Source organism: Cryptotermes secundus, unplaced genomic scaffold (genome assembly GCF_002891405.2).
Source record: "Cryptotermes secundus unplaced genomic scaffold, Csec_1.0 scaffold1777, whole genome shotgun sequence".
NCBI lineage: Eukaryota > Metazoa > Arthropoda > Insecta > Blattodea > Kalotermitidae > Cryptotermes > Cryptotermes secundus.
The window spans coordinates 632,844-645,834 of record NW_019724777.1 but is presented as its reverse complement, the minus strand read 5'-3'; the positions used below and the strand labels follow the sequence as shown (position 1 = coordinate 645,834).

The 12,991-nt window shown below is 40.5% G+C and overlaps 1 protein-coding gene across 2 annotated transcripts in view; it reads left to right on the top strand.

Annotated features, from left to right (window-relative positions):
- The window catches only part of LOC111863063 (proteasome activator complex subunit 4), a 38,569-nt gene that overhangs the window by 12,502 nt on the left and 13,076 nt on the right, over positions 1 to 12,991 (top strand). For both annotated transcript variants that reach the window (XM_023849027.2, XM_023849028.2), the window contains 12 exons: positions 785 to 922; positions 1,369 to 1,584; positions 1,656 to 1,813; positions 1,897 to 1,986; positions 2,066 to 2,246; positions 2,330 to 2,584; positions 2,668 to 2,796; positions 7,878 to 8,069; positions 8,157 to 8,344; positions 10,146 to 10,275; positions 10,351 to 10,580; positions 11,711 to 11,906. In XM_023849027.2, the coding sequence (XP_023704795.1) occupies positions 785 to 922; positions 1,369 to 1,584; positions 1,656 to 1,813; positions 1,897 to 1,986; positions 2,066 to 2,246; positions 2,330 to 2,584; positions 2,668 to 2,796; positions 7,878 to 8,069; positions 8,157 to 8,344; positions 10,146 to 10,275; positions 10,351 to 10,580; positions 11,711 to 11,906 (2,103 nt within the window). The remainder of the gene's footprint in view (positions 1 to 784; positions 923 to 1,368; positions 1,585 to 1,655; positions 1,814 to 1,896; positions 1,987 to 2,065; positions 2,247 to 2,329; positions 2,585 to 2,667; positions 2,797 to 7,877; positions 8,070 to 8,156; positions 8,345 to 10,145; positions 10,276 to 10,350; positions 10,581 to 11,710; positions 11,907 to 12,991) is intronic.

Genomic DNA, 12,991 nt, shown 5'->3' with positions numbered 1-12,991 from the left:
GGAATAATTTGTTGCATTGTTCACAGACTGTGTAGTATATAAACAGTTTTAGATATAGTAATTCAACAGTATGCTTAAATACAACCTGTCTGGCCTGCCTCATAAGGCATATGCAAAAAGGTCAGTTTAGTGCCTTATAATCAGTATAATTTTTGTTGGATTTGAGGTTCTAACAGTGGTGACTGTGAGCAGTACTGATGCTGTGTAGTACAGCAGAAATTTGTGGATGTGTCAAGGCAACATGCTATCTCCAGAATTGAAAGGTAAGCCAAGCATGCAGCAAGCAGAGCTCTGCTCTTGCTGGTTGCTTGGCTTATCCTTCAAGACCGAAGAGGCAGCTACATTCCTGTGACTCATAAATGAACTTCTGCTGGACTACACAGTATCACATACTAAGTAACATAACTTGTCAAAGTTATTTTTGTAAAAGTTAATTTAGTACATTAGAAAATTGTTCAGAGACTTTCATTCTGTTTGCTTTCATGCTGAATGTGAGAGTGAGTATGTTTGGATCAAAATGCTGAGGAGAAAAATGAGATGCTTCACATAATATGTGGAGGTGGCTGTGACATGTACCACAGGAAGGGAAACCAAGAATGTACACACAATTTGGTAAGGAAATCTCTGTGGAATAGAGTACCTGATACCGACTGGGTGGGACATACAGAGAGGCTGTTAATCAAGTGGAAGTGATTGTGAAGATTTGTTCTGTGTGGACAGGATTTTGTGATTACGATGGTGAACCTCAAGGTTCTGTAACAGTGAGTTGATTGTCTGAATGCAGGTAAACCCTGAGGAAACACTGCGAGTGCTCCTACCACACCTGTGTGACACGGTGCTCACTCTGGTGGAGAGTGATGACATCTTGGAGGAGGAAATCCTCGACAATGAGCTGCTGTACAACTTACTTCTGCTCTCTGAAGTGAGTTCCTGCAACTAATGTACAAGTGTTGAATCTGTTGACATTCCATCACACAGCTCTGTCTAAGCTGCTGTACTGTTGGTATTGATTTCTTCTCACTTGACCTCAACACATCAGCTTGATACCCAGTATAAAGTGACTGTGTCATAATCTGCATATTTGTGCAAACACTTTCACTTGCAGCGACATACCCCAGTGCACATTTCAGTGCTGGCTCTTGCATTCTGTATGATATGACTTGCTTTGTATGTTCTAAGCAGAATTATGTAGTAACATCTCCTGGCATATTTCTGTTCTTAAAAATTATTTATGAAAGTCGCAAGCAAAAGTGCCAAATTAGAAGCAGAGAGTGTCATTTTCATGAGGTATGGAATAGCGAGAGACAAATGTGTGCTTGTTGTGTTTGTGACTAATTAGTTTCAATAAGTTGTATTGTTTGTGTCGAGGTGGTGGACTGCCGGGGCAATGCTCTGTTGCCTTATATGGGAATGCTGCAGCGAGTATTGGACCGTACACTGCACTTGGCGTGTCGTGAGGGTTTCCTCTCTTCAAGCTGTATCCTGCGCCACATTCTGTCAGGCCTAACTTCGATAACTCCTGTAGAGTACCGCAGTGTTCCTGGATCCTTTGACCGGCCCGTCAAGGACTACCTGCCCATCAAGGTATGCATATTTACTCCCTTTACATAATTGTTCCCACTTCTGTCATGTGTATAAGCTTACTGTGTTGGCAGGACTGGGGCATGCCAGGAAATCCTTACAGCATGCAGCTGAAGTGGTATGTGCCTGGTAATAATGAGGTCGCTTGTGTGCAGTCACTCATCAGTAGGTATCTGCCACCTGAACTGCAGCGTATCAATAGCTTCATCAGTGATGAGGTCCAGCTCACAAGGTAAACTGCAGGTGAATGAATAAAGTGTAACTTATCAGCGACGCTTGCAAGCCACAGAGTGAAATTGTGGGGCACTGTTTCAGGGAGGAGCTGCAGTGCAGTTTAGGCATTGTGATCGCTGTGCTGGGTTGCCGTTCCATGCTGCCTGTGTGGGACGAGCCGCCCGTCAAGCTGTGAGTAGCATTGTGAGTTTAAAAACTGTTCAGTAGTCAGTGTCAGCCAATGAAGCCACATAATGTTCTTTGCCCACAGGATTGACAGCTGCTTGCCCATCACCCCATTCTTACCAAGTGTTGATGTTGGAGGGGGGCATGTCACAATGCCAGATGGTAGCAATGTACGCAAGTCAGTTGCAGACACTGTGAACCGGCTGCAAGAAAAGCTGCTACTTTGTAGAGAGGATGATACAAAGTCTTTCTTCAGTCTCATTGTTGTGAGTTCACTTATCAGTTGTAGTGTGAGTGCTCCTTTGACAGTTGTGTGCCATCACTGTGAGGCCAATATTCCATGTTACAGCTGTGGGAGTACCTACTGATTGACCGCTTTGGCTCCAAGAGCTGTTATGAGGTTCACTGGAAGAACTTCCGCATGTTGAAGAAAGTTCTGGAAAACAAGCTGGTGGGGCAGAAGCGACACCTGCGTGCTCTCCTCATAGACAGGACTATGTTGCAGCATGAGTCACTGCTGGAGCAAGGCAGCATGTGCCTCACCCCAACTCACCGACAGATGATGATAAATCTCCTGACACTCAGCACCAGTCACTACAGTGAGGTGAGTCTCCTCAGGGTGTGCTGGAGCAAGGCCGGTTTACTGCAGGATTATGACAGTGTGAGCAAGTATTTATCATATTGCAGGTGCGTTCTCGGGCCCAGGTGAAGCTCTTCACAGCGCTCGACCAATTCTCATACTCATACACGGTGCTTATCCCTCACTTGCTTAGGAACCTCCAGCAGGATTCAAGCCAGTTCCATGAGCAGTTTAAGGTAAGTCCAAGATCAGAGAGAGCAACTCTCACTTCTAAGTGAAAGTGTGTTTCCTTTCTCACTATTGAGGATACATTTAAATAACATGCACATGGGAAGAGAGTCGTGTCACAGCTTTAGTGTCTGGCCATCTTGCTTTTCACTATAAAAGCAAAACTCTGGGAAGTCAGTTATGTTACTCTGCTGCTGTAGGCTGGGAATAACAAGTGAGGTATTGGCTGTGTAGTTGTGAGTCTTGGAATTTTCAAGATTGAATTGAGACAAAACTTTCAACCTCAGTTTGAGGATTTCAAATAACTGCTTGTACCTTGTGCAGTGTCATACAATCTTCCTGAGCCATCAGAATCATAATATTGGCAGCACTAATGCAGAACAACTTATCAACAAAATCTGTTTCTTTCCCTCCCTCCTTCTGCCCACAGTGAAAAAGTACATACCCCTAGAATTGAATTTCCTTTAATACAATGATAGATGGACACATGTTAGGTGTTCCCTTGTCACCACGGCATGGCATGTCCTCAGGTTGCAGATGGAGAGATGGCCTCCAGATAATGAGGGTAGCTGCAAATATATTTAATAAGCAGTTGGAGAAAGCCAACAAGGGGTGGTCCTCCAGCTTGGGGGTTGGGTGTGGGGCTAACAGCTCCTAACCATAAAAAATAAGCAGCTTGTTATGAAAGATCACAAGAAGCCTTGGACCTTGATGGATTCTTCAGATAAACATTCTAAGAGAAAGAAAATGGATATGAGATTTTGTGCTTGGAATGTTAGAAGTATGTATAGGGCAGGTTCACTAAGGGCAGTGACGGAAGAAATCTCAAATATAAATTAGATTTAGTGGGGGTACAGGACGTCAAATGGGATGGAGGTGACACCAAACCTGCAGGCAGAGATACAATTTTCTATAGAAGGGGGAATGAAAATCATAAGTTAGGTACAGGTTTTTTCATACATAAGAGAATCATAGTAGTTAAGAGGGTAGAGCTTATTAATGATAAGATGTCATACATAATATTAAGAGGTCACTGGTTTAATAGCATCATTCTGAATATTCATGCCCCAACAGAGGACAAAATTAATGATATGAAGGACTAGAACGTATTCGATAAATTCCATAAATACTACGTGAAAATTCTGTTAGGAGATTTCAATGCCGAAGTAGGTAGGGAACACATTTTCAAACCAACAAGTTTACATGAGAGTTTATATGAAATTAGTAATGATAATGCAATTAGAGTAGTAAACTTTACCACATCCAAAAATCTTATTGTCAAAACTACAATGTTCACACATTGTAACATTCATAAATTTACTTGAACATCTGATGGGAAGACACATAACCAAATTGACCATATTTTGATAGACAGGAGATGGCATTCAAAAGTATACTTGATATCTGATAGTTCAGGGCAGCGGTTTGTGATAATATCTACCATCTGGTGGTGGCAAAAGTTACGGAAAGACTTGCAGTGAGTAGACAACACACTGAGTTCACATGGAGAGGTTCAGTCTCAAGAAATTAAAGGAGGTACAGGGTAAAGAGCAATATCATGTTGAAATCTCAAATAGGTTCACAGCTTTGGAAAACTTAGATACTGAGATGGCTATTAATAGAGCTTGGGAAACTATTAGAAAGAATATAGAAATTTTGGCCAAAAAGAGTCTAGCTTTTTGATTTGTTTCATTCTGGTCCATCACACTAACAATTACAAAGACGAAAACAACACCATCCAGTGTGACTATTTAAGTTTTATCACTTGAAAACTCATCACCCTTACATGTTTCGATCCCTATGGATCATCCTCAGAGGTCATCAGTACTTTTTCCGGAAACTTCTATTACAGTAGGTGTTAAATTATATACATACACATATAATGTCTGAATACACAATGTAGACAGTGTTCAACTTTTCACAGTCACAGCAGCCTTCCTGGTATTAAAATTTTTTAAAGTTTAAAAAAAAAAGTTTTAAAAATTTTAATACCAGGAAGGCTGCTGTGAAAGGCACAAGACTGCATCTCCAAAGTAAAATCTTAAGTGCCCACACGCTAGCTAACAAAATCAAAACTAAAACAAGTAAAGAAATACTCCATACCATCAACAAAGAACCATACAACAAGAAATGGTCAGCAGTAGGAAAACTTTGGGAAATTAACAGCAAGAAACACAGAAAAGAAGCTGTTGCAAATTTTTGATTGAATGCAGGACATGACTACCTTGCAGCACATCTTTTTAAGGTAGGAATATATAACACAGAAGAATGTACACTGTGCAACTTGCCAGGATCATCTATGGGAAAAGAATGCCTTCTTCAATGCCCTAATCTTAACAAAGAGATGCAACAAAGCAAGAACTTGAGTGCTCTGTATTGGGAAGCAAGAAGCAAAATGAGTTAAATGATCCCAAATGCAGCCATTGGAAACCAACCAACCAACCAACAGGATCCAAGCAAAATAAATGGAGATAATCTGAATAATATGAGATATGAAACCAGCAGGCATTTCAGGAATAAAATGAAGGAATTGATGAGCTTGCAAATGAACAGTGGGAACAAGAACATTAGAGACCTGTATAGAGGAATAAATTACTTTAAGAGGGGTTACCAACCTAGAAGTAACTTAGTGAAGGATGAGAATTGCGATCTGCTTGCAGATTCCCACAACATTTTGAATAGGTGAAAGAACTACTTCTCTCAATTATTGAATGTGCATAGGGTCAGTGATGTTAGGCAGATAGAAATACATACAGCTGAGTGGTTAGTACCTGGTCCTAGCCCTTTTGAAGTTGGAATTGCTATTGTAAAATTGAGAAGGTATATATCGCCAGTTAGTTATCAAATTCCGGCAGAACTGATTCAAGCAGAAGGTGAAATATTACATTGTGAGATCCATAAGCTAATTAATTCTATTTGGAATAAGGAAGAATTTCCTGATCAGTGGAAGGAGTTTATAATTGTACCAGTCCACAAGAAGGATGATAAAACTAACTAGTAATTATCATGGCATGTTACTGCCTTCCCGTTTCATAAAATGCTGGGAAATTCTTGAGTAGTTGCAGAATTTGTGCCTCCTCCAGAAGGGCTCAGCTCCATAAGTAAGTAAATAATATCACTGCTGTCAACTTCATACAAAATTTTATCCAATATTCTTCTCTCAAGGTTAAGCCCATACATAGATGAAATTATTGTGGATCATCAGCGTGGTTTTCGGCATAACAGATCAACTACTGATCAGATCTTTTGCATTCATCATATACTGGAGAAAAAAATGCGAGTACAATGAGACAGTACATCAGCTATTCGTAGACTTCAAGAAGCCTTTGATTCAGTTAGGAAGGAAGTATTGTACAATATTCTGATGGAGTTTGGGATACCTATGAAACTAGTTAGGCTGATTAAAATGTGTTTAAATGAAACATATATTAAAAGTCCATTAGGTAAACTTTTGTCTCATAATTTTCCTATCCAGACTGGTCTAAAACAAGGAGATGCTTTATTGCCACTACTTGGTTTAGTATATACCATTAGAAATGTCCAGGAAAACCAGGTGGGACTGGAATTAAATGGGACATATCAGCTGTTGGTCTATGCTGATGATGTGAATCTACTGGGTGATAATTTAGATACCTTAAAGAAAAACACACAAACTTTAATTGACACTAGCAAGGAAGTTGATCTAGAAGTAAACACAGAGAAAACTAAGTATATGTTGCTGTGTCATCTGAATGCAGGGCAAAATCATGACATTAAGATAGTTGACAGATGTTTTGAAAATGTGACAACAGTTCAGTTATTTGGGAACGACTATAACAAATCGAAACCTGACTCAGGAGGAAATTAAGAGGAGATTGAATTGTCTTCTTGTCTTCTATCTAAAAACATAAACATTGGAAGGTACACAGCTATAATTTTGCCCGTGGTTCTGTATGGGTGTGAAACTTGCTCTCAAAGAGCCTCAGAACTTGCACTCTTCTCCAAGTATAATTAGAATGATCAAGTCAAGGAGGATGAGATGTGCAGGGCATGTAGCACGAATGGGGGAGAAGAGGAATGCATGTAGGATATTGGTGGGAAAGGCCAAGACGTAGGTGGGTGGACAATATTAAAATGGTTCTGAAGAGATAGGATGGGATGGTATGGATTGGATTAATGTGGCTGAGGACGGGACCAGTGGACGGCTCTTGTGAACACGGTAATGATCCTTTGGGTTCCATTAAATGCTGAGTAGTTTTTGAGTGGCTGCACAGGTGGCAGCTTCTCAAGAAGGGCTCTGCTCCATGAGTGGATGAGAGTGAGTGAGTGAGTGATGGACCTTTTTTTTTTATTGAAATAGGGTCTCTTATCAAAAGGGATAATTTTTACATTTCAGTGTAAAAAAAAAGAAGCTAGTGCCATGAATTGTGGTTACAATAAAAAATTTGTCTGAGGGAGGAAATTTTCATTCTTGAAACTTCTTCAAATTCTCGAACACAAAGAAGTCATTCTCACACATGCCTATTATTTACTTACATATGCCATCTCAGGTGTACCAGAAGAGATTAAACCTGAACTTCCTTACATTGTTCAGATGTCACACACTTGCTGATAGAGTGGCTGAGACAGCTGCTTGAGGCTAGGCCTGATGTGTGGAATTTACACTAAATTCTTACAAGCACTTAATTTCAGAGAAGACTTAGTTTGGAACAGAACAAGGTGTCAGTTGAACAGTGTCTGCAGCTGAGCAATAATAAAAGCATCACCGAGTAGCTTGCTACACAGTTAATGTCTTGAATCATATGTGGGAGGTGTTCAGTTGAGATCATCTCCAGAACACCATCTGTCATGAGTGAGGTTTTTGATAGTTTTCCTCAGTCCCGTCAGATAAATTCCAGTATAATGCCTTATTAGTTCATGACCACTTTCTTTGAAATCCTATCCAGTTTATTATCTCTCAGTCATCCTACCATTTGCTGCTATACAGTATAGCTACTGGCAGAGTTCTGCAGATGGAACAACTTTTGACATAGCAGATGTCATTACTAATTTTAAAATATGTATTCATTTTGTATAATTTCATTGAAACACATGATATTATCCATTCCAGGGCTCACTGTATGTGCTACTTGGCCCAAAGCAGAACCCCCTGGTAACCAGGCATGACTGGGAGATGTTGATGAACCTCTGGCCCGCGATTGTGCGCACAAAGCCATCAGAGAAGTTGTCAGTGATCCGCCTGATAGAGAATATTGTGGAGAGTGTTCACAAGCACTTCCCCACCATTACCATCAGCCTGCAGGTGAGTGTCCTGCTGTTCACAGACTGTAGCACTCGGTGATGTAACCACCCACAGTGGTCATGTGGTCCATCTCATTTGTGCCAACAGATTCCCGAACTTTGCCTTGCTGCAGCACGCCAGCTGTGGAACTCAAGTCCAGCGCCTTGCTTCCAAGTTGTATCAGATGAAGAGGTTGCAATTGGCATGCAGCAATTGGAAGACAGGAACCAGTACAACACGGATCAATATCTGGCTCTACTGGACTCCCTCATGGATGCTATGCAGCAGGAAAACTTGTGAGGCTCAATGTTGTCATTTTGCTACAACATTTATGCCTTTATTAGCTGCAGTTAAATGACGGATTCTGTATAGTTTCTGTTGTAGTGTGTATCATGTTACTGCCTCAGTGTCAGTAGGCACTTAAGTCCACTGTTATTTCATTGCAATTCCACCTCACTGTTCTCTTGTTGAATCTTGTCACTGCCAACAGTGAGCTCATTTCTTGACTCCCAGCAAGTACTGCTTCATATCTGTTTCTGTCTGTGATGGTAGCACATGTCCGCATGATTCAGACTGTTTTCTTCTTGCCTGGCCACCATGTTATAACTTCTAGAATATCTGGGTGATAATATGAACAAGGCAGTCCTCTTTTCTTGAAAAGTATGAAGGAGGAGGAGGGGAGTTTTGATGTGTCAAGAAAGAGGCATTTTCAGACTCCCCCTTGGCTCAGCTTGTATGACATAAAAAAGAAAAAGTAAAGGTATCCCTGTAACAGGCCATGGAGGTCCATAGGGTTGTCAGATGTTGAGGTTTCCACAATCAGCTCATAGATGGCAGCAAGGTTGTCAGCCCTACCCGCTGGCTGAGCCGAGAATATTCCTGGTACTCATTTCTGTTTGAGGTTGACTCGACCCCAGGGCCATAGTGCGGCTAGAAGGATTAGGCTAATTGAAAAGAATCTAATGACTTCATCGGGACTTGAACCCGCGACCTTGTGTCTTGTAGCATAGTGCCTCAACCAACTACGCTAACCACATGGGACACTTATATTCTATATAAAAATGGCCTTAATAGATTTGTTCATATTTTGAAGTTTTTTTGGCATACAAAATGTTAGTATTCTGTTGCTAATAGTTGTATGGCAGATGTTTTCAATTTTGGCATTGGTTTGGTCGGCTCTGGCAAAGCTATATTGCCATTGCTTAGCCATGAACAAGAACTGTTAGGAAGTTAATAATCAAACATACCACAGTCTTCAAGAAATTCCCTTGGTTATGGAGCCCAAATATGGATTGCGTTTACCACAGAAGTCCACTCGAGGATTCTGATTTACACTGGTTCATTTCCTTACCACTTATTTCTCTAAACTCCATATACTTGCATCGTATTTACAGCTACATATGCATCTTGTTCTGTGCACCAAGTTTCCCAATCAAAATTTGAAATGCATTTCCCGCTTTTTCAATGCCTGCTACATAAAATAAATAATAGAAAGAAATACGAGTATGCAGAATTAGTTCAGCTGTATGCAGCATATTGATTTTACTTTAGTGAAACATTGAATAATAAACACATTGTATGCAGATTTTTGTACTCTGTCTGGAGCTGTGTTTTTGATCCTTTGTCATATGACATAACCCATGAGCCCCAAAGCATAGTTGGATCTTAGAGTGAGATTTTACATACTTCTGTTTGAGATGACTTAAACTGTATCTCACACTACATGTTATCATATATTATAATCATGACAGTATACAGAGACCTTTTGATTTTAAACAAATTTATTTGGTCTTTGCTAAGATAAAGTGGTATAAAGAAAGTTGTCAAGATGTACTTAGTGCCCTTGCAGCCTATCTGACATTGTATGAAATATATCTCACACACTCTTATATGAGGTGATTTCATGTATCTCTAGGAATACATGTACCACCAGATCTCAGCTGTTGACCTAGAGGTCATGATCATAGAACTGTTCCATAATTTCTCCCTTTATATGGAAACCTGTGTCAAACTGGAGGAAGGCACTCATTTTGTAACACTATTGCATTGAGAGCATTTCACCCAACAGAAACTGTTGTCTAATACCTACCGTTGCAGGCACTGGCGCTACCGCTCGATGGCACTAAGTTTTCTAAGGGACCTTGTTCATCCTGACCTGCCTTATTCTGCAAGGACTGTGCGTTACTTTTTGCACACACTCATACATGACTCCTTGGAACTCAGGAAGGTACGAAACCAAACTCTATAGTTCAAAGATAAGCAAAGTTTAGGTGGAAGGGTTTTTAATTACTTTTATTTTCAGATTGCTATCCGTAGCACAGTGTTCTTGCTCAAACAGCAGAAACGTGCCCACAAGAAGATTCTTATAGATCCATTGAGCTTCTCAGGGGGTGAGAAGGCTAAGGGCCCTGGAGACCACGCTAGCAACCGGTGGGTGCAGTACTGCAGCAAGACCCGGCCCCTGACTGCAGAAGCATGGGACACTCCCTGCTACGTGCACAAGCCTTACCACGGCTTTTACTGCTGGCCCGAGTGAGTTGTTAACTCCTACTGTTCACCTATTATATTTGCTTGTGTACCTTCACCCCTATTTTCAGGATTAGAGTTTGGGGGGAAGAAGTGAGTAGACAGTTATGGGAGAGGGGAATTAATTTAATTTCTTATAAAAGTATCAAGAATATATATAAACACAGTGGCATATTATTTGCAGTTTCTCACACACAGGAAACAGTTTCATACTTATTCCAGCATGTGTATGGTACCTGCAACCCATGTAAGAAACACATCTGCTCCTTATGAGTCCACATATTCTGAAAATGTGGCGACATTGTCACAAACGTACACGTCACATTTCTGTCTACCATTGCGATTTGTACATGACCAGAACCAAGGGCATGATGTGAGTTACTGTGTGAATCAAGTACTAGTGCAATGAATTCATCATTAGTGTTCAAAAGTCAAGCTTCCAGGTAAAAAATAAAAATCTCACATGTCGCTACGTGTTAATTTGAATAAACAGCTGCCTATGGTAAAGGTAGAAGAATGTTAAAATTATCACTATAACAGGCCGTGGAGGCCCATAGGTTGTGAGATATGAAGGCTCCCACATTGTCTAGACAGTTGGCTCACAGTTGGTGGTGAGGTTGTCTGCCTTATGTGCTGGCCACCCTTTACCTCCAGGAAGATTCCTGGCACTCATTTCCATTAGAGGCTGAGTCAGTGGCCATAGTGCAGCTGAAAGGATTAAATCAATTTAAAATTCCAGTGATTTCACTCAGAATCAAATCCATGACCTTCCGGTTTGTAGCATAATGCCTCAACCAATTATGCTGCTGTGTGCCCCCATAACAGCTGCACATGATACGCAAGTAAATATGATGTATGTTGATATGAAGTGCATTTAACTGGCACAAGGTATGGTCCAGTTGCAGGCTTTTGTGAATATGAACTTTCAGCAATTCCTAGAAGATGTGAACAACCACTGAAAGGTGAAAGAAGACTCTGACATGAAGTTATTTGATGTATTTGGGATTGTACCTTCAGTGAGAGAGTTGAAAGTTTTACAGCTGCTTAGAATGTTTTCTAGACTCCCAGCATTGCGATAGGAGCACCAGAACATACCTAGCAGTTGGTTACTGTCTCACAGTGGCTAGTGTTTGCAGGCAAGTGGAAGTGTATGCTGCCTCTGGGGAGCAGCCAGCACTGGACCGAAGTCATGACGAGCTGACCGCCGAAGAGAAGGAAGTGGATTTGTTCTTCTCTGACCAACAAAATGTTGACAGACTGGTTGAGCTTCTTGCACTTGAGGAGAAGAAAGGCAAGGACAAGTTCAATGGTTATCGTTTCATCATGTTCAAGGTAAGGATTCAGAAGAGATTATGTGTAGTTTATTTCTGTGTTTTGATTGTTACTTCAAAGGGCGGCATCATCCAGAGCTATATACTCCCAACAGTGAATGCACTGTTAAATAATGGTAAGAAAGAAAATTCAAACAGCAGCAACAGGCTCAGTACTTATGTACAGTATGACTGGGATCTGATAAAATGATACCGAAACATGTCTGTGATAAACCCTTCACCATCAGATTTCCTGATAGAAGTGAATGGAAAGAGGGGTCTCAACCTGACTGTACTGGTATACAGATGGTTCCAAGACAAATAAAGGCACTGGAGCTGGAGTGTACTGTGATGAAACAGAGCGGAAACGTAGTTTTGGCCTTGGTTAGTATACAACAGTATTCCAGGCAGAAGTGTATGCCATTAAGGCATGCACAGTTGAGAATTTAGATAGAAACTACAAAAATAGGAATATGTATATTCTGTCAGATAGTCAAGCTGCAATCAAAGCACTTGGTACATACCAAATCACTTCAAAATTGGTTTGAAATTGTCACCTATCCCTCACACAACTGGCCAGACATAACAGAGTTCAGCTGATATGGGTGCTAGGCCATGAGGGTATTGCTGGGAATGAAACTGCAGGTCAGCTGGCAAGAACAGGATCTGAACAGCCGTTCATAAGACCTGAACTCAGTCGTTGTGTACATTCCCCACAGAACGGACAGTACTTTGTAAGATGAGGCACCGACTAAATAATTAACATTAATATTACTACATCTACATCATGAGCCTCCTATACAATTTTTATCTACACAAAATATAGATTATTCCAATTTGTCCATGGGAATACAACAAATTGCAAAATCAACGACTGACTCAGTGATGTAAAACATCAATCAAAGAATCTTATTCTTGTTTTATACTATAACTTGTGTTTTATATAATCTAATTTATTGTATTTTTATGTCAAGTATTTTTTTTTATATAATTAATAATATTGTATCCAATTTTACTAGTACTGCGGTTCAGTGGTGTATATATGTTAACCATGTATTTGCCTGATGATGGCTATTAATAGCCAAAACATGTAGCAGAGCCGAAACT